The sequence below is a fragment of the Eleutherodactylus coqui genome, chromosome 13 (genome assembly GCF_035609145.1).
Source record: "Eleutherodactylus coqui strain aEleCoq1 chromosome 13, aEleCoq1.hap1, whole genome shotgun sequence".
Classification (NCBI taxonomy): Eukaryota; Metazoa; Chordata; class Amphibia; order Anura; family Eleutherodactylidae; genus Eleutherodactylus; species Eleutherodactylus coqui.
The window spans coordinates 54,204,365-54,231,749 of NC_089849.1; the positions used below are offsets into that span (position 1 = coordinate 54,204,365).

The following is a 27,385-nucleotide window of genomic DNA, read 5'->3' on the forward strand; positions in this document are numbered from 1 at the left end:
CCCCCCATCTAAATGTTCTACAAAGTTTCCTACTTGTATCTCCTTTCCTTTCTAAAAAAAAAAAGAAAAAAAACTTTGACAGTGAGGGTAATCAATGAGTGGAACAGGTTACCACAGGAGGTGGCAAGTTCTCCTTCAATGTAAGTCTTTAAACAGAGGCTGGACAGACATCTGTCTGGGGTGATTTAGTGATCCTGCACTGAGCAGGGGGTTGGACCCGATGACCCTGGAGGTCCCTTCCAACTCTACCATTCTATGATTCCTTCAGGAGATATTCCATGTGGCCCTGCCTTTTGAATCACCCTCTATAGCCAACTTCTATGTTTTGGATATAAATTGTCTTTAGGTGTATCAGAGGTCTCTCAACCCATGCAGCTGTGTGAGCAGCACTTTATCTGGGACTCTACTCTTGTTTCCATTCACTAATAGAAAGTAGAGATCCTCAAAATGGTAAGAAGTGGATATGATCAGAAATATTAACAAGTTGCAAAACGCCATCATACAATAGTTAAGCTTTAGTCACATAAAACCCAGAAAATTCTTAACTCTTTAAAAAAAAGTCCAATCCTATTATAAAGTTATTACAGTTCAGGGCATTAAATATAGAACAATGGTCTCATCAGATCTGATTACCATAATCTTCTGCAACATGAAATAACTTTATAAACTTTCAGGTTGATTCCCCGTTGTAGTTCTTTAAACCTTACTAATGCTGGGTTCACACGCTACACGGTTGTGTTAGGAGTTACATTTGCACTTTTTTTTTTTTTGAGAATGGACTTCAAAAGAGAGGAGAAAGAACATTTTACTTTTATCTGTCTCTTCTGGATCCATTCAGAGTTAACTCATAAAAAGTTGAAACCGTAACACAATTGCATGTGTGGACCCGGCCTGAAGAAGACACGTAGTCCACAACACAGTCTTGAATGTAAGACCATGTTTAGGCCGTGATGGAACGTTGCCCATTTTATAGGGCGTTTTGGATTATCACTCATACAGAACGTGTATATGAAGATGTAAGTAACACATTTAAACAACCATAAGAAAATAGATGGAGAAAAGTATGATCTTCCTTGAGAAAATGGCCGCCCTTTCAGTGTCAGAGGGGGTTAGCAAAACATCTGCCACTGAAACGAGTGAGCCAAATACAGCTCAACAATCCCAATATGGTTGATATCTACTATAACGTGGACCTGTAGCCTACACACCCAAGGCAGTGATTTTGAGGGCATAGGCAACATGTAGACTTCTCAGTCATCGGTGAAGTCATTACTTCCAACAGAATTGATAGAAAAATAGCCAAGCACACAAAATGGCTGCCTGCACCGTGAGTAGGGGGGGGGGGGGGGTGGGAATAGGTATATTTCATTTAACATGCACATCCAGATCGCTTCCTCACTAGCTGATAGGGTCCCTGAGTCCACATAGAAATATACATTTCTTCACACATGCACACAAGCCTTCCAAAACTGGTTGACACGTCATTCATCTGGAAGTCCATTATAAAAGAAAATGAAGCAAAACATCTATCTGGTAGCTGTGAGGCATCTAATGGATCATCACACCAATCGTGCATATTCCCATTTGTGAAAACACTGTCGTCATAGACTCACACATGCTTCATAGTGTTCTAAAATATGTACACGCCGTTAGAGAAAGTTACTCTAGTAAGCACCTTTGAAGTGATTATATACAAGTCTGTCGGGTAGGTAGACGGGGTAAGTCACTACCAAGATAAACATTTGTTCAGACATAACGTTGTCCTCTATACCGTCTCTGGGCTAGTGCGCCCACAAGGGTTAACAGTTGTTAGAAGGTTAATTGTACCATGTTGTATATATATGAATTCGATGAGTAGTCTGCAACTCCGTCATGGCAGATAACGGGGCATCTTATAGAGTCACTAACGGCAAGCCTGATTGGCTGGGGTGGGTAGCGGGTGTCTGAACACACAACTGGGTGCAGAGAAGACACTGGCGTTTTCCTCTAGGGTCAAGCAATTCAGTTTGGGCAGGCATAAAAATCAAACAATGATTGGCCAGTGTATTCTGGCATCTCTGAATGACGGCCCGTTTATGGTGAATGGGGGAGTGCGGGATGGAAAAGTTCTCAGGCCTGTTCCGCCTTCGTTCGCTGAAGGATTACTGTTCTTGTGTCAGCAATAATCGTTGGGATGACCGCCAGGAGACTAATCACCCGTCAATCGTCCAGTCTAGAGGGACCCCAACATCATTGTTCTAAAATCAAGTTACCCACACTGAGTACATGAGGGACATGCAATGCTCAAGCGTTATTCTCTCACCCATGTTAGTAAGGCCAGTTTCAGATGAGCAGATTATAGTTGAATGTTCTGGCCCTATCGTGGGTCTATGTTGTGTGAGTTCACATCGCTAGACCCATGGTTGTCCTGGACTCTCGTCCATAATACAGCTGATTGAAACTGGCCTAAGGCTGCTATAAAAGACTGATGGTCAACAACAGGAAAGGAGTTACTCACCCTAGAAATTGTACTGAGATTAAAGAGGTTATCGGGGCAAAAAGGTTTTTGGAAAACAGCCGAGTGCTGCAAAAACATTAAAAAAGCCCTACTCCCCGCACTCGATCCCCGGCTATTCCTAATTCTGATGGTGCCTGGTTCCCTGCTGGTTTTCACTTGCAGCTACAGCCCAGCACAGGTCTATGTGACCGCTGCAGATAATCACTGGCCAAAGTGAGCTGGTGATTGGCTATAGAGGTCACTGATGTCAGTGATGTCATTGCTGGATTGTTGCAGAAGGAATTGAAGACTAGCAGAGGACTGGGCACCAGTAGAATGGCACCATCAGGGGATCGGCTTGTGTGGCACTCACAATTTACTGCCCAAATAACCACGTTTAATCACCAGGTCACTTAATTCAAGTAATGGTAATACAACCCGTAAAAGCTTGTATAGGATTAGAAAATAGCCCCGCTCCCCCTCCCTCTCAGACGCAGCAGCACTCTTGTCCAGTGGCTGTGTAAAGTACTACAGCGGAGTCCCATTCAAGCAAATACCAGACAAAGCCCATGAGAGAGGAGGGAAGGGACAGGTTCTAAGCCCTAATTCTGGTCAATCCCTTTCTTTGTATTACAATACACACAAAAATATGAATATAGAGCTATAAATAATACATGTGTACTAATATATGGGTTAAACCAATTCTTCATGTCTCGAAAAGCAACAAACGGTCATAAGAGTTAAAAAAAAAAAAAAAAAAGTTTTTTGTTTTGTTCCACTGTTTTTGAATTAGATCAGTCTGAATAGTAACCTTCCTCACCCATCATATCTCTTCCTTATCACCGTTACATCCTAATAATCTCATCAGATCTCCTTTCGTTCCCATATTCCAATCTCTCCTCTCCCATTTATCTACATCCACTTGCCATTGTCAACCTGCACCCCCTTTCTGCTGATTTCAAGCATTGCAGGTCCCTCTGGCAAGTGAAGAGAACACATTAGAGACTCAATGGGGCAGATTTACTAATAATGTCTTCTAATCAGACAGTGCAGACGAAGACTAGACAGTCTTAAAATGCACCAGATTAATCACGTTGGCCCTGCTGAATGATGAATCTGTTGAATTTTAGGACTTTCTAGTTATACCACCTATTCATTGGCTTGGTTTTCTGCTTTGCACCAGAATTGTGGTGCATTTTGATGTGAAAAGTCACACTTAGGCCACGCCCTTCCCCATAGAGCCACACCCCCGTTTTAGACTTGGCAAAAAAAAGTATCTAAAAACACATTACAAATGTATTGCAAAGCCTTTAAGACCGTTTTTTGGTGCAATTAGCACTAGAAAACTGGCGCATTTCAATAGTAGATCTGCCCCAATGTAGTGTACATGTTGGAAATGCACTATAGATTTTTGCTTTTTACCAACCTAATGTATATTATTGCATGCCATAACCTATGTACTCAGTGTCTAGAGACCAGAAGAGAGGGGTAACTTGATTTGTCAAATATATTGGTAAATCTAATGACCATTGTATTACCGGTGACTCCGCCCATTAGTTGTGGTGACTAATAGATGACAATAATATAGTTTCTCGTAAAGACCTCCTTGTAACTGGATGTTAAAGGTCTCATCTAATAGACATTCATATAGTCCTAGTGATCTTCTGGGGTCACAATTACCCTTCCGTATTGCAACATGCCAAACCTTTGGCCACTAGAGTTTAGGGGTTCTATTTCTGCAAAGCATAAACCATAATACATGTTGTAGGACAAGACTACGAGGTTAGACAATCAACGTGAGAACAAAAGAAATAAATATATTGCCTCTCAAGGTTTCCGGTAACTTCTCAACCAACTGTGAAGGTTACCTTTCCCTTAATAAGGACACTAGAAATTCTATGTACTTACAGCACTCCCTGTTACTGGGGTATGTTTACTACCAGAAGACAAGAAGGGGCTGGTGGTCTTGTGCTTAGGGTGAAAGTAAAGAAGAAGAGGTGAGAGACGGTATTGCCAACCCACGAGGCAGGACAGGAGATTACTGGGTAGAGATAATGCCCGTGTTCATGTAAACAAGCTAAAAGAAGTTCAGTGGTTGCACTGGCGCTGCCTTGGTTGGCACAGATAATTGCGGTGCCGCACTGTATTGCGACCCTGGAACTCCCGTGCCAGATTCTGCCTTTGTAGATTTTTACGTCCGTGCTTGCGCTTATCCACCATAGCTTTGGCGCGTTGGATCCTTGAGACTTGACCTACTTTTCCTAAAATAGCGGCTTTGGCAGTAACGGAGGTGGCATGGTGGGGTGTGCGACGCTCCACTCTGGTTCTGGACGGTGACCTGAAGACCGGGGCAGACATAGAAAGTAAAGTTAGTAATGATACCTCCAACACCATTCCTGTCCTGCATCCTGCTTACTCCATCCATTTCTTCAATTAGTTTTTATATCTATCTCTAAACGATCAACCCATCCCTACAAAATATATATAGGAAAAAGTACAGTGGTGCCTGAAAGTTTGTGAACCCTTCAGAACTTTCTGCTTATGTTTGACCTACAACTACATCAGATTTTCACACAAGTCTTACAAGTAGGTAAAGAGAATCAAAAATTTTTTAAAAAGTCAAAAATATTAAACTTGGTCATGCATTAAGAAAAATTGTCCAATATCACATCTGAGTGGAAAAGTATGTGAACCTTTAAAGGCCGCCTGCACACGGGCGGAAATCCCACGGCGGTATTTCCCGCGGGATTTCCGCCACTGAAAGTTTGCATAGGAGTGCATTACAATACGCACTCCTATGCAGACGGCCGCGGTTTGGCCGCGCAAAATCTCGCGGGGCAAACAAACCGCGGCATGTCCTATTTTTGTGCGGGGCTCGCACTCACCCGGCCGCCGGCTCCGGTCTGCGCATGCGCCGACTGCGCGGCAGCCGGCACATGAAAGAGCCGGGGCCGCCAGGCGCGGGTGAGTACGCGCTCGTCCCTGCAGGCTCTCGGGTTGGGTCCCGCGGCGAGAATTCTCGCTGCCGGATCCGACCCGCTCGTCTGCAGGCGGCCTTAGGAGATAATTTGAAGGTGAAACTAGAGTCAGGTGTTTTCAACTCAGGGGCGAGTAGGAACCTACTTTATTTAACCCCTTAAGGATACAGCCTACTTTGGGCTTAAGTACACGATGAGTTTTTAGTGATTTTCGTCTCAAATTTTCAAAAGCCATAACTTTTTTGTATGTTTCTCCCAACGTGGTTACATGAGGTCTGTTATTTTGCGTGGCAAGCTGTTTTTTTTTTTTTTTTTAAATGGTACCACTTTTTGGATACATATAAGGTATTGTATAAGGCTGGATTCAGATGACTGTATATCAGCTCGGTTTTCACGCCGAGCCGATATACGGTGTCCTCATCTGCAGGGGGGGGGTGGGGTGGAAGAGCCAGGAGCAGGAACTGAGCTCCCGCCCCCTATCCACCCCCTCTCCGCCCCTCTGCACTATTTGCAACGAAAGGAGCTAAGTCCCTAGCATTAGCTCTGCCCCCTTCCCACCTCTCCCCATTGCAAATAGTGCAGAGGGGCGGAGAGGAGGCGGAATCCACCCTAACTTTTATAAAAGTTATTTGGAGGGAGAGAAAAAAATATTTTATTTCGGTTATTGTTTTTTACAGCGTCAATAACGCAACATAAAAGACAAGGGAAACTTTTTCTTTTGCACAGTGAGTAGCCCCCCTCCCCTTTTTTTTAATGAAATTACTCTTAAATAAACTTTATTTTTCCATTGACTGTCCTCTGTGAGGGCTTGTTTTTTTGCGTGACGGGCTGTAGTTTTTATTGGTACTAATTTAAGGGTACATGCAGTGTTGCCTGATTATTTGTATTGCATTTTTGGGAGGCAAAAAATGAACAAAATAAGCATTTTAACTCAATTTTTTTCGGTTGTTTTTAAAAACAATTTTTACTGTGCAGGATAAACAATGTATTCAATTTATTACATACGTGGCGATACCAAATGTGCATTTTTAAACACATTTTTTGTCCCTATAGAGGTCTTGAACCCACGATCATAGGATTGCTATGATAACACATTGCAATCCGTCTGCACTGCAATGTATTATCACTATTGCTAGTGATCATATGCTATGGCAGATACGGACAGCAGGCCACGTGCAGGACTAATCAGCAATTACTAGAAACGTTTGGATGCAGTTATTGCTGCAGAAGGGGGTCACACCAGATACTGAAAGCAAAGGTTCACATACTTTTGCTACTCACAGATATGAAATATTAGATCATTTTTCTTAATAAATATATGACTATATACAAGTCTAATATTTTTGACTCATTTGTTTGATTTGGTTCTCTTTAGCTACTTGTAGGACTTGTATGACAATCCAATGTAGTTTAGGTCAAATCTAAGCAGTACTATATAAAATTCTTAAGGGTTCACAAACTTATGACCACCAGTGTACCTTCATTTTCACTCCGATTTTATAAACTCTTCCTCGAACACTCATCCCAATACATATGATCGTAAATGTGTATTACACACCTGTCTCTGGTTATCTCATTGGTGTCTCGTTCCACTACGATGCTGCCACTGGTGATGTACACCGACATGCTGGGGTGCTCGATCAGGAGGTCTTCCAGCGGACTGCTTCCCACGGCATTGTGACCAGGACCCTCTGCAGTGAAACAGGGGGGAGGGGTAACGAACCAGCTCTCGTCCATCGATTGGGGTGAGTGGGGGGGAATGGACCAACCAATCCGCTCACCCAGGGAGTGTGGCAGTGGGCTGGAGTCAATGCTGTCCGTTTGGCCTTCTGCCACATCTTCCCCGCTTGAGGTTAAGGTGTAGCTATCTGATATGGCCAAAAAGGGATCAAGTTAGAGGAGTGGAAAGAAAAATGGAGGACCACACACATACAGTGTTAAAAAAGAAGGGGTGGGGGATAGGAGAAAGGATGGGGAAGTTATTAGTTACTAAAACCATTACATAAGTCATAAAGGTGTAGTCAAATATTAACTTGGTGCTTTATGGGTTATATACACCGTTATAGCAAACGTTAACTTTTGGTTGTGTGAATTGTCAATTGAAAGTTTGCTGTAATTCTGCATTTAACCCCTTAAGTGTCAAGTTAGTATTTGCTACATCTGTATTTGCATATCGGATATCATAGCCTCTTGTTTGGAGGTAAATGTTAAGTGCGCGCAATTGACTAATGCGAACATTAACCGAATTGTTTTTGCTTATTCTTTTCACCCATCAGCCTTTGTTTGTAGACACCCGAGCTATTATAATAAAACAGTTCGTTAACCTTTGGAAGGGCAAGAAAGAATTAGCAAAAGCAATTCTTCGAACAGCTGTGCATTAAGCAATTGCACATATTATACTATCCACAGATATGCTTTGGCCTCCACCAAATACTGCATAGAACACTTTTCTTTATATTAGTCAGAGCTTTGCTTCCCTGATACAGGGTTTCAAATCTAAAGCTTAGCATTCAAAAATAAAATTCTGCCTGCCTGCAGCCACCACTAGAGGGAGGTAATTGTATACTATCATACACTGAATGATCACTGCATTAGGAACGGTTGACATGACATCTTGTGATCAGTAACCCGGTACCACGTGATGGCCCAGTCATGAGTAACCGTCGTGACTTGAGTGACTGGGCAGATTGTTGGTGCCCGGAGGTGCGATGCCAGTATTTCTGAAACAGTTGCAGTTGGCAGTTCCCGAAACACAATATCAAGAGTGTATCAAAACTGGTTGAACCATGGACAGTCATCGGACAGAAGATCACACTGTCAGATGATGTATTGTTGATTCTAGAGGCAAGCATTGAGTGGCACATCTGGTATCTCAGCAATGATATGCAACGGTGGACCACCTAACCCAACAGTGGGGAAGTTAGACAAATTTCCACAACAACCATGCAGGGTGTCTTGTGTTGACTGGGGTTCAAGAGGCAAAGACAGACAAGGGTGCCACTGATGACCCCATGTAATAACCAACAACGGCATGCATGAGCCGAGGAAAGACATTAATGAACCTTGGAAACATGGCAGGAGGCAGTTAGAGGCTGGAGTGAGGAGTCCCATTTCCTGCTGAACCATATGAATGGCCAGGTCTGTATCTGGTGTAAACAGCATGAAGCCGTATCCCATGCATGCAAGGTTGGGGTTTAGCTGGCGGGTGGTGTTGGCGGTGTCATGGTTTGGGTAGCGTTTTCTTGGCATGGCCTAGGGTCGTTCGTCATCATACCACAATCCTTGAATGGTGAACACTACAGGGACCCGTTAGCTGACTATCTGTGCCCATGTCTTCAGGAAGTCTTCCCTGACCACAGGGAGACTTTAACAGGACAACATTGTGTAATCGAGTTCAGATCACTAGGAGATAGTTGGAAGAGCACGACAATGACATCTTAACACTGTCTTGGCCCCCAAACTCACAGGATTGTAACCCCCATTGAACATGTTTGGGATGTGCCGGAGAAGGCTGTGAGATCTGCCCCCACTTATCCTCAATACGTGTACCCACTGAATAAGCTGTTGCAGTGGGCATGGGGCAAGTTGAGTATGGAGAATGTTTGGCACCTTGTGGAATCTGTTCCCCAACATCTAAACGTCACCGAAAAAGGTGGACCAAGTCATTGTTGAATAGGTGCTCCTAATGCAGTGATCTTTCAGTGTACAATGAACTCCATAATGAAAGAGAATCAGAAAGGCAGTAAGCTTAAATATCCTTCCACTGGCAGCAGGTACGTTCTCTTTCCACTACTTATCCGGGGGACTTGGAGTTCTGTATCAGAAAAATGGAGCCATTATCAAGATGTTAGACATAACTAGAGATCATTCCTGGTCTGTACTAGGGGGGATAGATGCCCTTTGGAGCACGTATAGATGCTTTGGATTTTTTGGACCGTGACACAGGAGATACAGCAATTAAAATAGAAGGATGTCATGGTGTGGCTGGAATATGTGGCTTATTTTTTAACTTTACTGTCCCTTTAAATACAGGCTATTAGCATATGGCAAGTTCTGCAGCTCAGGCAGATAGTAATCTGATCGCAGTGACTGCAGTCCCATACCACATGACAGAGTTTGCATAGATTTAAAGCACTAATATGGAGCAGAGCTGAACAAGCTGCTTAACATGCTGATGCGCCCTTTTTCTCCACTGGTTTTGAATAGTCACTGCACGGATTCTCTTAGAACGTGTTCTGAATATAACTTCAATATTGTTGTCTGTGTAACCATAAGCAGACTGATTTTTAGACTCAAAAAGTAAGACTATGTATACATATATCAGTCCTACATTATTTAGCCTAAAACACTGCCCCCTGGTGTTAGTTATTCAGAATGCAATTCTTCAATTTTAACCCTTTAAAGGGGTTTTGTGGGACCAAAATATTGCTAACTTATCCTTGGGATAGGTCATTAATATCAAACTGGTTGGGGTTTGACTTCCAGCACCCACGCCAATCAGCTGTTTGAAGACGGTATGACAGTCAGGCGAGCGCTTCAATCTCTTCATTGTATACCAGGCACAGTTTTCATACATGGAGTACCTTCTAAATGGGGCGGAGATGCAGGAAGGTTATATCACATTGCATACCAGATAGGTGAGGGCTGCATTCTCTAGAGAGCTACAGCCCCTTCAAGCAGCTGATCGGCAGGTTACCCAAAGGCACCCCTCCCAATGATCGTATTGAAGACCCAATGACCTTATTGAACACCAATCCTGAGGATAGGGCAGCAATACTTTAATCCTGAAAAATCCATTTAAATCTAAATACAACATTGAGTAACTTTGCAGATACTAGCTTGTGCTATTTATTTTCTGCCACACTTTAAAGGAAACCGGTCACCACATTAATGCTAGACCGAATCATGGGCAGCATGAACCCGGGACAGATATGCACGTGGCCCCACGGATGTTTTATTATAAAACGCTGCAATGTTTTGGAATAAACACAGTTTGACTGAAACAGAGCTCCGAGACTCAGGAGGTGGGCCGATATGGCTTCTCCCTGCTTACATCATACAAAGTGACAGCTCTCTCCCTATAAACAGGGGAGAGAGCGACTAATCGGTGCGGCCCATCTCCGTGACTCGGAGCGCAGATATAGTCAAACTTCAAAATATGTTTATTTCTGAAATGCCACAGCTTCTCAGAATAAAAAACATACATGAGCGCACTATACATACCTATCGTGGGTTCATGCTGCCCATGGTTCAGGCAGCATGAACCTGGTGATGGGTTCCCTTTAATTGCATGACGGCCACCCATTCAAAGAAATAGAAAATGTTACAAAAGTACGTAAAGTAATCATCTTAATTGTTTTGCAGATTTAACCTGCAAAATATTTGCCGACCTCCTTTACATTCTGCAGGCATTTGCACTTATTGAATTTGTTAATGTGGTTCTATTGAAATGTGTGGTGTAATGAAGCAGAGATTGTGGAAATACTTGAGAAATATTCAGCAAACAGTGGAAACTATTGCTACTTCCTGTAAGGTCTGTGGCAACCTAAGGAATACGGGCCGCTGCGTCTTTAAATGAAACCCTGCCAGGACTTTTTCCATAACAAAATAGCATGCGGCTGAGAGCACACACACCGGGTCCAGAGCTAAATTTAAGGCAGACCTCTGGAGAATGACTCAAGGAATGTTAATTGCACTAACGGTGGAAATGCTAAGCAGTAGAAATTAGGCTGTGGATAAATAATCCTGTTACATTCCATTCCTTACCTGGGATGTCAATGATCAACCAACCGTCATCTTCCTCCTCCGATACAAAGACTTTTGGTTCTATGGGATCACTGGCTGGTCCCTCGCTGAAGAACAGTCGGGTGAAGCGTTGGAACATGGCTGAAGTGAACCTTGAAGATTGCTGGAGGTTGTAGGAGTGGAAGTTGGAGGCGGTGTAAACAGGCGGGCGATGTCGTGTGGCGGGGTCAGCAGTGTCCTACTGGAGGATTTGTAAACATGAGGCTTCTGTATGGCTTGGATAAAATAGCCCTGCAATGAGAGACACAACCGTAACAGCCGACCATAGAAGACACGCAACGCTTCTTTTGGTTAATAGGACTATGGTTGTGGTGTTGGGTGCCCAATAATAGCCACTGCAGATATACACTGAATGCTCTTTATCAAACACTGGCCCTTTTGTGATTGCAGCTTCCCTTTATTGAAATTAGACCCATGACCCCAGCTGGTCCCACTTCCTAGTGAACAGAGCAACATAAAATCAAATGATCAGGTTTCTTTGGGAATCAGTGTCAATATGAATCCGCATTAAAATGGGAAAATGGAGCAATCAAAGTTACTTCTAACATAGTATGTTAGGCCACAAAAAGACATATGTCCATCCAGTTCAGCCCATTACACCCCGCGCCCCCGAGAAAGGTAAAAAAATAAACAAACAATGAGGTAGAAGCCAATTTTCCCCATTTAAAAAGGAAAAAAAGAAAAGTCCTTCCCAACTCCAATCTGGTAATCAGAATAATCCCTCGATCACCGATCCTTCTGAAGTCATAAGTGATTAGAACATATAATCTTGTATGGCTCAAGAAAAAGGTGCCCAGGCCCATCAAACATTTTTAGTGAGTTCGCCATCACCTGGTCATGGGTACTAGACTAGCCAAGGCCAGGACTTTACTGCCAACCTTGTTGGATATTCTAGTAATAGTATGAAGAGTATAATGAGAATAGTGTGATCGAGGAAAAACATCCAGCGGAAGGGAATCCTTAGGATGTAAACAACCCATCAACAAAAAGGGTCAGAGTTGGATGTCAAGTATCATTCTGATGAGCAGGTGGGGCATAGTTTGGCAAATTGCAGCATGTACAACACTCCTGTTCCAACGAATATGTCCAAACACACAACATATCATACAGGCTGTAGATGACCGGTTTGAGAACCATTGCTGTCTAAGAGAAACAGGAAGGTGAGGCTACAGTGAACAAAACAGAGCTAAAATTGGATCACAGAGTGGTGGAAAACAGTCTGGATTTCTGAACACCATGCTCATGTGAAGGTCAGAATTTGACACAAGCAGCATGAATCGATGAACCCTTCCTGTCAGCTGTTCAGAACAGAAATGTATCTCAATAAAACTCTATAGACAACAGTGCGGTGTGATCTTGTATTTAATAGCAGCAGATACAGGAACACTTTAGTAAATGCAAAAACAATAGACAAAAATCAAAAACTATACTTAGACATAATACACCGAGAATCTAAGCGTGTTCTGTGAGTAGTTTTACAAGAGGGTCACATGTTGGGGAACACTGCTCTACATGATGCCCCACTTTCAGACAACTTCTAGTTTCTAATGTATGCCAAGTGCCCTCCCTTGTACTGCAAACTGTTATTTTCTTGGCCAATCTTTGCATGTTGTAACTGTTTCCATCACTGTGATTAGAGGGCTCTGCATTCACAATGCCATTCAACACCGCAGCTCATACATATAATCCATAATTCAGATACATTGCTTTAAAGAGACCAGCTTAGACGAGTAGCATTCCTTCATACCTCAAGGTTTATTAAGATAATTGCCCAGCATAAAAGCACAAAATGAACCAATGATTAAATCATAGTTTGTCAATGAGCTACAATGATATTTTAAAGCACTTATCACAACCAATAAGTCATTTCTGCTGGTTGCTACCTGGAATCAGTCAACACTGTGGTGACAGACATACCCTTAAAGGGAGTCTGCCAGCTCGAACATGCCGTCCAAACTGCCGGCATCATGTTATAGAGCAGGAGGTGCTGAGCAGACTGATATATAGTTTTATGGGGAAAGATTTAATAGAACTTGTATTTTATTCATTTAACCCCTTAGTGTATGCCAATACGCTTTTTTACGGTGGGTACGAATGGGCTTTAAACATGCACAAACATCTTTTTAAGACAGTGGCTTGGCTGATTACGAACAGCCAGGCTCCTGCTCTAATAGCTAGGTGAGGAGAAACATCAGATTCTGGCAGTTTAACCCCTTACATGTCACAATGACAAGTAGCCGCATCATGCAAGCAGATGATAGGGTGAACGGGCTCTTTCTATCACCCCACAGTGTGATTGCAAGGTACCAATAGGTACCCATGAGAGCCGGAGGCCTAACAATGGCCTCTGTATCTGCCTTATAAATCAGCCCATTAGGTCCTGTCTCTGTCACAGTATAATAGGCTGCGGTCATAGTCTTAGGATAGTGCACTGCATTACTTATGTAGTGCATTCTACTAGCGATTGAACGATCACATCTTCAAATCCTCTTGAGAAACTAAAAGATAGTGTAAAAAAAAAAAAAACTTCAATAAAAGGTTATTATTGTATCTTGATGCCACCGGAAGCTAGGGGTTTGACAGGGCTTGGATGCAGGAACACCTCTGTCACACCCCTAGCTCCAGATTGGCTAACATGTCTAAGGTCCTAGCAGCACAGTGTGTGTAGATATTTGGCTGCCGTGGACAGTTAGGGTTAGGGGTTGTTTTCCTGTTAGCCTTACATCATTAGTTGTAAATACTTCCACATTACAGCTGTAACATGGAAGCTTTGACAGATAATAATGTAAGCCTAACAGCAAAACAATCCCCAACCCTAACCCTCCGGAACAGGCAAAAATCTCTACAGACGATGCAGCAATCTGTTGCTCCAACTGTGTGTCTGCTGCCGCTGCCATCATACTGTGGATCTCAGGCTGCCGCCACTGCTGCTGGTACATAGAGAAGGGAGACAGACAGTGGCCATCAGCAGCAGCACGGTGTAAGGGCCAGGGAAGAGACACCCACAGCGGGAACCAAAGTTTGTGGCCGGGGAAGGGTTCGAGAGCACACGCACACCAGGAGCTGCTGCAGCAGTGGGGAAGGGCCATGAACAGTGACACCACCAGCGAGGACCTTCTATCAGGGCCAGAAGCTGGAACAGTGACACCACCAGTGGGGACCTTCCATCAGGGCCGGGTAGCTGAGACAGGAGGGAGCCGGGACAGCGACACCACCAGCAGGGACCTTCTATCAGGGGCCGGGAGCCGGGACAGCGGAAAAATACTAGCCTGCCAGGAACGCAGACCGGGAGCAGCAGCAGAGGAGAAGGGCCAGGGAGAGTTACACCAGCAGCGGGGGGCTTCCATCAGGGTCGCGCAACCCAGGACAGGAGAAGAATACTGGCCTGCCAGGACCTGCAGGGGAGCCATCTCTGCAGCCAATCAGGTACAGGGGGCGTCACCAGGCTGTCACTCTTGTCTCCACCAGTAAGTTTGTGCTTTGCAATTTTTGTGCAAAGGCACCCCTAGAAAGCAGCAATGCAGATTCAAGTGTTTTTTGACGCCGCCGTACCTTCACACCGTTGGTTGTCCGGCGGAAAATAATAGAGTCCACACACGGTTATGATGAATACCTCAATCACTGGGAACAGGCAGTGACTGGAACTTTACTTCTTTGAGGCAACTTTCACACACCAGCGTAGGAAGAAACAACTTCAGCAAGGTCAGGGAGGAGAACACAGGATGACACTGGGCCTACAGTCCTAGTTATGTGTATAACTCCGCGCTCCTGGACACAGGATGACACCGGGCCTACAGGTTGAGTTATCTGTAAGGCCGCCTGCAGACGAGCGGAAATCCCGCCGCGGGATTTCCGCCGCTGAAAGTCTGCATAGGAGTGCATTACAATACGCACTCCTATGCAGACGGCCGCGGTTTGGCCGCGCGAAATCTCGCGCGGCAAACAAACCGCGGCATGTTCTAATTTTGTGCGGAGCACGCACTCACCTGGCCGCCGGCTCCGGTCTGCGCATGCGCCGGCTGCGCGGCAGCCGGCACATCAAAGAGCCGGGGCCGCCAGGCGCGGGTGAGTACGCGCTCGCCCCTGCAGGCTCTGGGGTCGGATCGCGCGGCGAGATTTCTCGCTGCCGGATCCGACCCGCTCGTCTGCAGGCGGCCTAAGGCTCCGATCCTGAACAGACACACCGGAGTTGGGAAGAACTCTGCTGACACTCATTTGCGGTTAGTAGCTTGAACACTGCACAGCAGGCTCCTTACTTCCACTAACTCAAGGCAGGGGTCCTGGGACGGGAACATCAGGATACCTTTCCTCAGCCTTCATTTGTCACCCCATGAGGGTTGAAGGTACCCCCATGTGGCCGGCACTCTCCCTCCACACTCTACTGTTGAAGCAATGGAATCCTCAAGACCTACACCTTTTGGCTTGCACTCATATTTATATCTTGCTTACCCAAGTGACAAGACAGTTTGATACATTTTCCAGACATATCCCAGCCACACAGACATTAACCTCTTACATGCTGCAGCTGTGCAATACGCATAACTAGAAACAAGACAATTTGCACAGTGCATCCAGATAACAGACATGACATGTATGACAGTTATGGAGGGGCCAGATATATAGACTTTGGGCCACTACATTCCTATCTCACCCCCCTCAAAAAAATATATAATAAAAGTCTTGTTTAAAACGCAAATTTGAATGCACCAATGGTGTTGTATACGCTCTATAAAAAATAATATGGATAGAAAATACGCCCGTGGGCATGAGGCCTTAGATACAGCTTGCTCCAGAGGGGAAAAAAATAGTGATAAATGCTATATATTGGCAAGATATAGTACTGTTCCTCATATATGCGCACGCACACCAGATTATTCTAAAAGGTCATCTGAAACGACCGACACGCTTTAACAATAAACTCTATTGTAGGGCGCTTCAGGAGGATTGCTGCAGTCCTCATACTTGTAGAAGAACATAGAAAACTAGCAAACTCAAGAGATCTGATGAATATCTCCATCCCATGTGATTACCACCAGTTAACAATGCTACATCTCTAACCGAAATCTATGAGTGCTTCCTGGAATAACTCAAAAAAAAGTGTTTAATGCCAATTGTGGAAATGATCTACATAAATACATTTGAGCTCTACTATTGAAGGACTTCTTCAGCAGCATATATACTACAAGGTCAGAGTATACATGAATATATGCAAGCAACCAGCGAGATCATATACTGTAAATACTACAATATGTCACCTAATTTCGCTCCGCTCCATGAACACAGAACATTGGTAGCTTTTCATTTAGAGCAAAGAGCAAGCCACACTAATCTCCTTACTGTCTGAGCTGTGACTGGCACAGAAACCTCCCAATAAAGCAGTCACCCGACTCTCCTGACCAGATTATCGCGCTCCGTTCAGCATATATTTCATCTCGGCCCCCTGCCGCAGTCTGCAGAACATCAGGCTGTAATGATATTTACCATACGGTATTCATTTGACCCAGGAGGCTTGGACAGTTTGTTCTATTCTCAGGCTGGGCTCACCTTACAGGAGAATCACAAATATACAGACCTGGTCAAGTTCCCTGTTTAGCAGGCTGATATGTACGGAAGACTAAAGCTAGCCACAGACGTAATATTTTTATTTATTTTTTTTTTAATCGGTGGGCCTTTCCGCAATTTAACGGCTATGATGCCCACCTTATGTTCCCCAAACATCGGTCTTCATGAGAAAAAAAGATCAGGTTGGGTTTTAACCTGACGCATCCTTTGCTGAAGAGTTCAGTGGTACCAAAACGGTCTAGCAATCGAAATTGAGCCTGCAGATAGATGGTACTCTAGGATGGGATATCAGTCAGCCGTCTCAAGTCTATTCATGCTCAGCTCAAAAGGTGTAGTCTCATTACAAACCAACCCTTGAAGGAGTTATCCAAGATTTAAAAGAGTTGTCTCAGATACAACTGTCCCCCTTCCCATGTGAAAAAAAATAACAAAGAGCTTTATACTCGCCTCTCCCCGCAAGTTCCTCGTTGGTGGCTCCTGGTCTCCTCACTGATTTAATGCCTATACGCTCCAGCAGCGTGCTAGCCACAGGCTGCTGCAGCCAATGACAAGAGTTCAGCAATCGATCGCTGAGCTCTTGTCATTGGCTGCAGCAGCCTGTAAGCATTACACTAGCGAGGAAACCCAGAGCCACCGATGGGGGACTTGGAGAGGTGAGTATAAGCTCTGTATTATTTTTTCACATGGGGGGATCCATTTTTACAAAGACATTTTATCTTGGACAACCCCTCTAAATACTGATGACTTATCCTTAGAATAGGGCATCAATAAGAAATTAATGGGGTCCAACTGCTCAGCTATTTGAAGAGGCTGTGGTGCTTAGATAAAGCACTGCAGCCTCATCTCTAGCCTATGATGTTACATACATGGATTATGTAGCCTTTCTGCAGCCCAGACCCATTCAAGTGAATAGGATTGAACTGCAATACCAGGGACTATTGCGACTAGACAATATACAATGTTGTGCCTAATATACAGTAAAGAGACTAGAACACTAGCCTTAGCCCCATGGCCCTTTCAAACAACTGATCAGTGGGGGTGCTAGGAGTCAGACTCCCACCGAACTGATATTGATGACTTATCCTACGAATAGGTCACCAATATAAACGTCCCTGAAAACCCCTTTAGTATAAGAGCTCCTGGGGGCATAGGCTGACTGCTGTAGGTCTGGCGCCAGGGGAAGTTGCTGTTGGTTGCTCATTTTCCTTGTAGTGGACCCTATAGGGGAATTGTAGTATTACATGTGGGCATCCAAATGAAAGACCATCTACTACATGGATGAATGGACTACAGAATGACTCCTGCTTGCGCAACTTTCGACTCTGGCTCATAGACGCAAGTACAGAGCTGGGACACAAAGGATGCCCATACAAAAGGGGTTGTCGAATAATAAAAAATATTCACAGTCATTTGCTGGTCTGGATGGTTTGTGCGCAAATCTGATCTATTTCCAGTTGCTTAGTGATAAGAACAGTTTTCCCTCAGTGTTTGGAACTTCTGGACCAGTGGTGGTCAATCTGTCCCATTACCAGGCCTCGAATACGGCCCTTGACTCCAGCAAGGACACTATGGCAACCAGAAAAGCCCATAAATACATGCAGAATCTGGGCAGAGCAATGATTCAGAGGTGCTTATTTGCACATTGTGGTTTTTCGTGTAGAAGAACAAAAGCCGAAACATTTGCCTGGTTGTTGACTGCACTACAGTGTTTTTGCATGTGCAAATGCATGTAATGTGACATGTTTTTTACATAAAAGCAATTCTAGGAACGTTTCCAAGAACTACTTTAAGAAAAAAAAGTCATGATGCAACTGCAATACAATAATAACTCAACAGTGTGGAGGCCATTCTGTGAACGTATTGGCTCAAGCCACATAAGTGCTGCCTATCAAGCTTCCATGATGTTGCAGGTCAATAGCCTCGATAAAACGGAAAACTCTGCGTACGGGGACAGGCGAAGTTTAGAATCTATGAACGTACAATATAGCTAGCAATAACATAACCCCTCGCCTAAATATATATAGTCGGTGAGGTTCCACAACCGCGCACAATGGAGATATAAGAGTAGCGTCTGAGAGTACAGCCTGGTGGCAAACAATTGCACTCGACCTCTGCACTACATGCATCACAAACCAAAGGCCTCTAGGCTCATTAGGGAAAAGGCATCCAAACTTGCTGATCTTACAACTATCACATGTATGACAGTTAGCGGTCTCTTGACTTTTTCCCGACAAATAACGTTGTGGGGGAAAAAAAAAGGATCGTTATGTGGAATTTCAAATCCTGATCCATTATTCTTCATGGAAATACCTGCTGCCAGGGGTGTCTTACAGCAGCTTACCTCCTTCCTCCCATTGAAAGAGCCTAAACGCCTAGCGGAACCGAGTGTTCATCTGTATGAGCGAGTCGGACATTTGGTGAAGAACTATTGAAGGTGTGTGTATGGGCGCCTTAAGAACCAACGGCCTAGCTCTACTCAAAACGTAAGTGTGACAATTTACTCCAATTCCCCAATCTGGCCGCCTCCTGATCTGCATACAGGTCCTATGTAAAGAGGCAGAAACTGAAATAATAAACGCATGCATTGCAACTGTCTCAGATCTGGCAGACTTTGATGGTTGTCCCGCCATCCTGGGAGGCAGGAGGCATGTCCCACCGCCTCCCTTTCTACCAATTAGTAGAATGTACACCGCACCTTCTATCTTCATCCCTCACACAGTAGCGCTCTGTACATAGACTCCTCCCAATTTTTCCTGCTCTGCGCACAGGGTATCCGGAGCCGAATGGCAGAGCTCATATACATAACCCATCTGTGTGAGGGAAAAGGTAGAACATGTAGCGCATGCTCTACTAAATGATAGAGGTTAAGGACCGGGGGAGTGTAGAAGGGAAGAACTGTACCTGGGGCCACAGAAAGGGGGCACTAATACGAAAGGTAGTTACTGAGAGGTTCATAGGCGGTAGGGACGGGATGAGATGAGTCGTGGCTGGACATGGCAGTCTGAGTACAAATTGGAAACATTTATTTTTTCTTCCCCATCAGAGTAGAGGTCACCCGTGATCACTGGAGGTAACTGCACTGCAATTACTATCACTGTGTAGAGCTGGTTTCTACCACTATTAAGTGGTATACTAGTACCTCTTAATAGTAGAAACTTGGGGGTCAATGGGGGGCACAATGATGAGAGCATTAAAAAAATTTTAAAAAAAAATTAAAAAAAAGCGCATGGCTTACTACAAAAGAAGGATGGCCTAAAAATGTGCAGTCGAGAGCTCGCGTGCCACGTAAGTGTTGCTCAGAAGTTGGAAGGTATTATAAAAGTAGGTCTAGTGCACAATACTGCATGCTGAGCAAACATTTATCTGTGTTGTGTCCACACACAACATAGCTGGCCCTGGATTAACCCTCCGTGTATTTTAAAGTGTAGACCAATTTTTTTTTTCAAGTCACAAACTTTGTTATATGCTATAGTTGTGCTAAAATTTGCAACTTTTCTCGCCTCTCAGCACTTTTGAAAGGGGACAAGAAAAGAGGTCGGGGTTAACAGGGAGGTGCAGGCCCAGCAAATTTCCGACAGCTTTATCACTAGTAAAGACAGAAAAGGAAGCAAACTGTAGCCCAAATCTAGATTTCATTTTTCTTTCTTTAGAACACTCTAAGCCAAGTGCACCTCTTAATAAACCGGCGCATTTCACTTTAACGAACCTCAGTTTAACAGTCACTTATGAAACACAAGTCTTAATAAAGCTCCCCCTAGGAACATCTAAAAATACAGTCCACGGTTCACTAGTAACCTTCTACCTGACAACACGGCTGGAGCCGCATTACTCTGCATGTCCTCTGGCCAAGAAGGAAACGTCCAGCGTGGAGACAAGCTAAAGGGCACGCTATGCCACGTCACAGCACAAGGCCGGTCAGCCAAAGGTGTCACACCTCCATCCAACTACCATTATATATCTGCCGGTATACCTGTGGCAGTGCTATATGAACGGATCACATACAGGGGATATAAAAAGTCTACACACCCCTGTTAAAATGCCAGGCTTTTGCCAGGATATGGTGTGTGTGTGTGGAGGGGGGGGGGGGGGGGGGGTTGAATATAAGACACATTTCAGATTTCCATCTTTATTGTGACCCCTTATCAGCATGATTGCATTGAAAAACCAAACTGCAATCTTTAGAATGGGGGCGAAAAAAAATGTGGTTGCATAAATATACACACCCTAAGGGCTCTTTCAGACGGGCGCTGTAACGAGGCCAAAGCCACATGGATGAGAAGCAGCCATGACAAATTTACAGCTGCATCTCCCGTTTTTATGCGCCTATTTAGATGGCGCGGATGCAGCAAGTATACGCCAAGCCTGGGATACTGTCGGGCTGGGAGAGAGAGTTTAGCTCTGCTAAACTCCCTCCCCCTCTCCGCCTTTTGCTGGCTGACAGCAATAGGAGGGTGTGGGATGCGGCGGGAGCTAGTGTGTTAATCTGCTGCCTCCTCCCTTTGCAAATAGCCGACAAGGGGCGGAGACGGGGAGGGAGTTTAGCAGAGATGCTGCTAAACTCCCTCCCTACTCCCTTACCGGCAGCTTTCATAGGTACCAATAGGAGTCTATGGGACCAGCCACCATATTTTAGCCAAAAAGATAAGTCCAGAACTATCTTTTCGGGCCTGCATAAAAACGGCTGATGGGAATGCATACTGTATGTGCTATCTTTTCCGGACGGCCGTTTTTACTCACTGCAAAAACGGTCATCTGAACTTAATCATTAGAAACCAATGCATCAGATGGGCAGCGTATATCAGCTGGCCGTGAAAAAAACGGCCTATTTGCGCCCACTTGAATAAAGCCTCAAACTAATATTTGGTTGACGTACCCTTTGACTTTTTGACAGCATTCAGTCTTTTTGAGCAAGTGTCAAACAGCATGGCAATCTTCGCCCACTCTTCCTTGCAAAAGTCTTCCAAATCTGTCAGATTATAAGGACATCTCATGGAGCTCCCTCTTCAGGTCTACCCACAGATCTTCAATGGGACTCAGGTCTGGGCTGCGACTGGGCCATTCCAAAACGTTGATCTTCTTGTGTCGAAGCCATTCTTTTGTTGATCTGGAGGTATGCTTTGGGTTGTCGTGCTGAAAAGGTGACATTTCTCTTCGCCTTTTTAGTAGAAACCTGAAGGTTTTGTGCCAAATTGGGCTGATATTTGGAACTGTTCATACTAAAGCCCCAGTTCCAGCAGCAGAAAAACAGCCCTGCAGTATAATGCTGCCTCCACCATCCTTTGTTTTTCGATAGAATTGAACAGAAAACAGGTCATAGCGAAGGTGGAAATAAATCTGAAATTATTCGTCTTTGTCAAATTTTTTTAACATGACAGAAACCTAGCATTTTATCAGGGGTGTGTAGACTTATTATATGCATTGTAAGTGAGACTAAGGACCATAAAACGAAAAACATAAGACCTTGGCCCTTATGTGTGGTGAGAGATATAGATAGGAGATATGGTACATAACTTGCATGCAGCCCTGAGCACTCCATGTAGAGTAATGGCATGAGATAAAATGTTTTGCAACCCCCATAAAGATATACCTTGAAATCTAGCAGCAGAGGAACCTACTGACATCAGACAAATGCAATGGTGTTCAAAGAGAGACATTTAGTCAACACTGGTACTTCTGAGACCAGCGACTGGACGCAGCAGACATGAGTGCAGATGGAAAGTGACCACACTACTCGGACGTGTGCAGAATTCGGTGGGGACTGAAGCATCTGGAGACCAGTTTGGTGAGGGCACAGAACAAGCGAGTATAGCTCCTTTATTTTACTAGCCTGTAGAAAAAAATAAGTGCCATTAGACAACCCCTTCAAGAACAGAAATGGGTGTCCATCAGCACTGATTTCTGACAGATTGGTTGTCAGACAGTATACTCATATTATAGTCAAGGGGTGGTCCAGTCTTGTGGATCTTGTCCATTGACCACGTATGGGAGCATCTGGATTCCCTCTATGTTACAGACTTGTGGGCACTGTATGGTACTTCCATGGGGCACCATATTCTCCCTATAATGCTACTATATGCAATAGTAATAAAGCATTGTGCATTGAGCTATATGTAAATTGAATCTAATGCTCTTGTACCCACCTCCCACCAGCTAATCTACCTATTCCCATGTTACTCCTCTGCCTATCCCATTACTTGTTACCCACTACACAGTGGATTCAGGTTAAAAAGGCATACAAGGCCGTCCACATCCTGTACATCTCTGACCTAATATCTCCCCACTCATAATCTCTAGTCCTTACCTGATCTCCTGCACGGCTCGTCTTATCTGCTCCTCATTCAAGTACCTCCAAGATCTCCTCTGTGTGTCCCTTGTACTCTGCAATGCTCTACTACAAAACATCAGACTCTTCACAACCTTTGAAACCTTCAAAAGCAACATGAAAACCCACACCTTCATAAAATTGTACACCCTACAATAACTCCAATACTACCCTATAGGCAGCTTCTACCTTCATCTACTGTCTCCTTCCCTTGTAGATTGTAAGGTCATGATCATCTCTTCTGTACCAGTTGTTTATACATCTACTTTGTGTGTAAGAAGACCCTGGTTTCAGGCTTAGGGTCTTGCCTAGGCTCTGGAGACAGTTGGGATTTGGTTCGGGATGGAATGAACCGTCCCAACCCCGGGGCCACCAGGCCCAATTCTTTCAAAGTGACCATTGTGCTCTTATCCACATATTCTGGCCGGGTGCTAACAAAGACTTGTGGCCTAGCTCCGGCCATACCGGCTTAGGGGAGGGCCAGATCTAGAAATTAGCTCGGCTGGTGGCGATCGCCAATAAGATCCTGGAGCCGACATCCCTGCTTTTAATAACAAACTTTAATGAACACAAGACATGAATATAACTATTTAATTCTCATTTCTGGTTCTCTCTTGACCTTCAGCGGTCAGCTATTAAGAAGGGTGCACTTCAGTGGTATTTGCTATAAGTCCTATACCCATGTGTCAGGTTTCTCAAAGATCTTTATAAGGGCTCCTACCCACTTGCATTTTTTTTTTTGCGAATAGCAATGGGACTTTCTAATGTGAAAATGCATCGCACAAAAATCTCAAAGCACCAACTTGTGATACGTTTTTAACATTAGTAAGTCCCATTAACATTCGCATTAAAAAAACGCAAGTGGAAAGTCACCCTTTGTCTTGTGCCCTTGTAGTTGGCTCCACAAAGTCCTAACCCAGTAACTAGGAGCTAGGTCTCATGTCCACAGGCGGGTCAGATTCCGCATGCAGGAGCCCGTAGTGGAATCTGACCCTGCCCACAGCCGAGGACCCCGCTTACCTTTCCGGGTCTTCTATTTACTGTATTGTGGATGTGTGCGGAAGCGCCGGCCGCCACACATGGCAGTAGAGTTTTCTCTTTTTCAGACTCCTACTTTCCTGTGGAATCCGCACCCGTCCGCAATGTCAATTGCGGTCGAGCTGCAGATTGGACAGCTTCCATTGAGTTCAATAGAAGATGTCCATGTGGGTACCGCAGCAATTGGTTTCCACTTGTGGACATGAAGGATATTTTTGCCATGGCATGCTTTGGAGGCTTATTGCTGCGGAATCCAGAGCGGAACGCCCACTACGGATTCCGCAACACAAATCTGCCAGTGGACGTTAGGCCTAAAGTTCTGTATCGTTTCCAGGTAAACGATTGTTGTCATAAGGAGGAGAACACGGGGCAGCGGCAGACTCAGTTTTTTCGTGCGTTGGAGGACTTTGTACCGGATAAGGCCGAATTACTACAACCTGACAGAACAGCCCTATTTCAAACAGCATAGCCAATCACCAACCCTTCCGATTCTTGGTCTGCCCTTTCCCACTCAGAGAGCCGCTACTAGTTCCTGCCCCTCTTAAAGCTACAGTAAAACACAATACTCTTACTTGTTGGGACATAATATAAACAGTAGAAGGAATCGGACCCCTTATGTGTGTATTGCACCCTCTTTTTGTTACACTGTCCCTTAAAAATAAACATAATGTATCACTTTAGAAAATCCTCTTACTATAGAATGATAGCGCTGTTACAATATATCAGTGCAGGTGGGAGCTGTGTGACTACTCCTCAGTCAACACTGCCGACCAATCAGCTTCTAAATGTAAACATTTACAGAAAACAAGAAAAGAATAAAAAGCACAACGAACTTAGGAAAGTTGCAAAACTTGTCATCATCCAGTAATTACATTTTATTTACATAAGGCCAGACAACTCCTTTAAGAACACCAATAATCTGTATATACCATCCACAGCCTCCGGACTGTACACAAGCACAGCTCACTTGGTTATAGGTGGTTCCGGAGTAACCAAGAAGAAGTAAGGATATTGGCCTCCCCTATGTCAACACCTTAACCACAGTCCACCTTTCTTGAGATATTTGCTTTGCAAGAAAGGAATGCAATGACTATATTAACCGATACGGATGAGAGGATTAACCCTTCCGCTACTAACTGCACTTATATTACACGATAAGACTCATTACACAGATGATAAATATATCAGGACAACTTGAAACCCTCCCAGCTGATCCCGATCTACGGAAGACCAAATAAAGACCACCGAGATGAACTTCCCCCATAATACAAGCTCCAACTTGCAAGCCAGATAAGTACTGGTGTCCTACTACATGACAGCCCTTTACCGACACCGTGGGACGTGTGTACTTGAGGACTAACCCCAACAAAGTCAAGCCCGCTGCTCAAGCAGAGTAGGAAAAGTAAACAGCTTTATTTAGAGGAGCAGCAGGGTTATTCTCAGCACATCCTGCAAGTTCAGTGGAGGACAGGCACAGACAGCATGACGTTCAATGTCATATGCAAATGACGCACACGTCACCGGATTCTTCCATGTGGAATAGAAGGAAGGTGGATCCTGTTTATAGCTGCTGCTGAACGGATCTACTCTATATAGAAAAGTCTGCCGCCTCCTAAGTGGTCCCATATGTTCTCCCACCATGATGGATGTTTATTCCACACACATTAGGGCTCCTCCTACTGATTTAATTAGCCCCTCCTCTAACTTTTTTCCTAGTCCAATGTTTACAACTTAACCGACTGATGAATAAGCATCATATTAATAAAAAAATGAATCCAGCCATCGTTCACGCAACGCGTTTCATGAGAAGTGACCTAAATATTTGCCACGAGCATCATGCATTAATTAAATGTCATAGGCTGTAATCTCTAAGGAGCATAAATGAGAGCGCCTGAGGGAGCTGCAATTAACCCTTTGCATCTGGAATAAAAGTATCCACCTTCATGTACAATGCAAAAAGACTATGCAGAATTAGACTCCGGCTGGGATCCACCTGACCGTATTGTAGATTTCCATAGAAGGACTGAAATTTCAAGCAGATTTCTCCCGCAGATGACACCCCACCCCCTTGCAGAAAGCATCCTGGGGCTTTTAAACAGACTTGGATTATATATTTGCATACTGACAGACCAAGCTTGGGGAGAAGGAAGGGAGGGAAGGCTTTGGTGATTACGTTCCAGGGACATTAGTGTCCTCCTGGTAAATTAGGAACCGGCTAACCTCTTCCCTGCTAGGAGGAAAGATGGGAGGGGGGAACAATTTGTGAGGATGATGGGGAGTGGGATACAAACAGCTGAGAAGCAGAGCCCAACCCTGGAGAGGATAAAGAGGAGGAGAGAAGCACAGATGGAGGAAAGATGATCAACTACAGGGACAAGGAAGAAGGGAGCAGGACAGAAACACAATAGGGCAGGCTTAGGGAATAAACAAAGAGCCCACTGACAGCCCGGGGGTGCAAATAAAGAATCACCAACCTACAGAGAAGATAATGACAGAGAATAAACTGAAATATTCTTCATCATTGTTCTCTGCATTTAGACAAATACACCAAATACAAAGATGTCCCCCTTCTCTTCCCCATCCATTGTTACCTATGACATCATCTGGTGCTCAGCAAGTGACATCACAGCTGGGGGATACATTGTAACAAAAAGGGAAATGTAAAAAAAAAGAAAAGAAAGAAAACCCATCATCTGAGCCTCTGTAGGTCATCAGGTGCCATAGTCAAGGAGAGGGTGTGTATAATATATATATATACACACATACATACATACATACATACATACATACATACATACACACGATAGATAGATGTGCAAAATCATTAATAAATACTAATCTAGAAGACTACCCAGCACAAAGGTCTAGGATGACTCTGGGATGATAGTATTAACCCCTTCCAGCAATCCTGTATCCAAGATTAACCCTTGATGGAGCCATCAGTAGTGTATATACAACATTAAGACATGCAATTATATAACAGACCACAATGTAAAGTTCAGATGTAATTCTCCCTGTCTGGTCTGATCTGATCAGCCCCAGCCCCATCTCTAGGCTCCTGGCTCCCCGTCCAGCTTACCGTGCAGCAGTCAGTGTATACAGACACACAAGGTCCAGCTCGCTATACAGAAGGCCAGTTGAGGTAGATGCACCGGACTGCACACAAGACAGGCTCTGCCGGCTCAATCATTAGAACGGCTTCAA

General features: G+C 44.4%; 1 protein-coding gene across 3 annotated transcripts; it reads right to left on the reverse strand.

The window, feature by feature from the left end:
• Nucleotides 1–27,385, reverse strand: TP53INP2 (tumor protein p53 inducible nuclear protein 2). 3 transcript variants are annotated; one of them, XM_066588166.1, is made up of 4 exons: nucleotides 27,261–27,385; nucleotides 11,221–11,440; nucleotides 7,013–7,322; nucleotides 1–4,814 (listed from the first exon to the last, which is right to left on the reverse strand). In XM_066588166.1, exons 2-4 carry the CDS (start codon nucleotides 11,336–11,338, stop codon nucleotides 4,565–4,567), a joined length of 678 nt encoding a protein of 225 aa, XP_066444263.1. In that variant the 5' UTR covers nucleotides 11,339–11,440; nucleotides 27,261–27,385; the 3' UTR covers nucleotides 1–4,564. The 3 variants fall into 3 exon arrangements, with proteins under 3 accessions (XP_066444263.1, XP_066444262.1, XP_066444264.1); XM_066588165.1 differs by having other exon boundaries at nucleotides 11,221–11,490; XM_066588167.1 differs by lacking the exon at nucleotides 27,261–27,385 and adding an exon at nucleotides 20,624–20,666.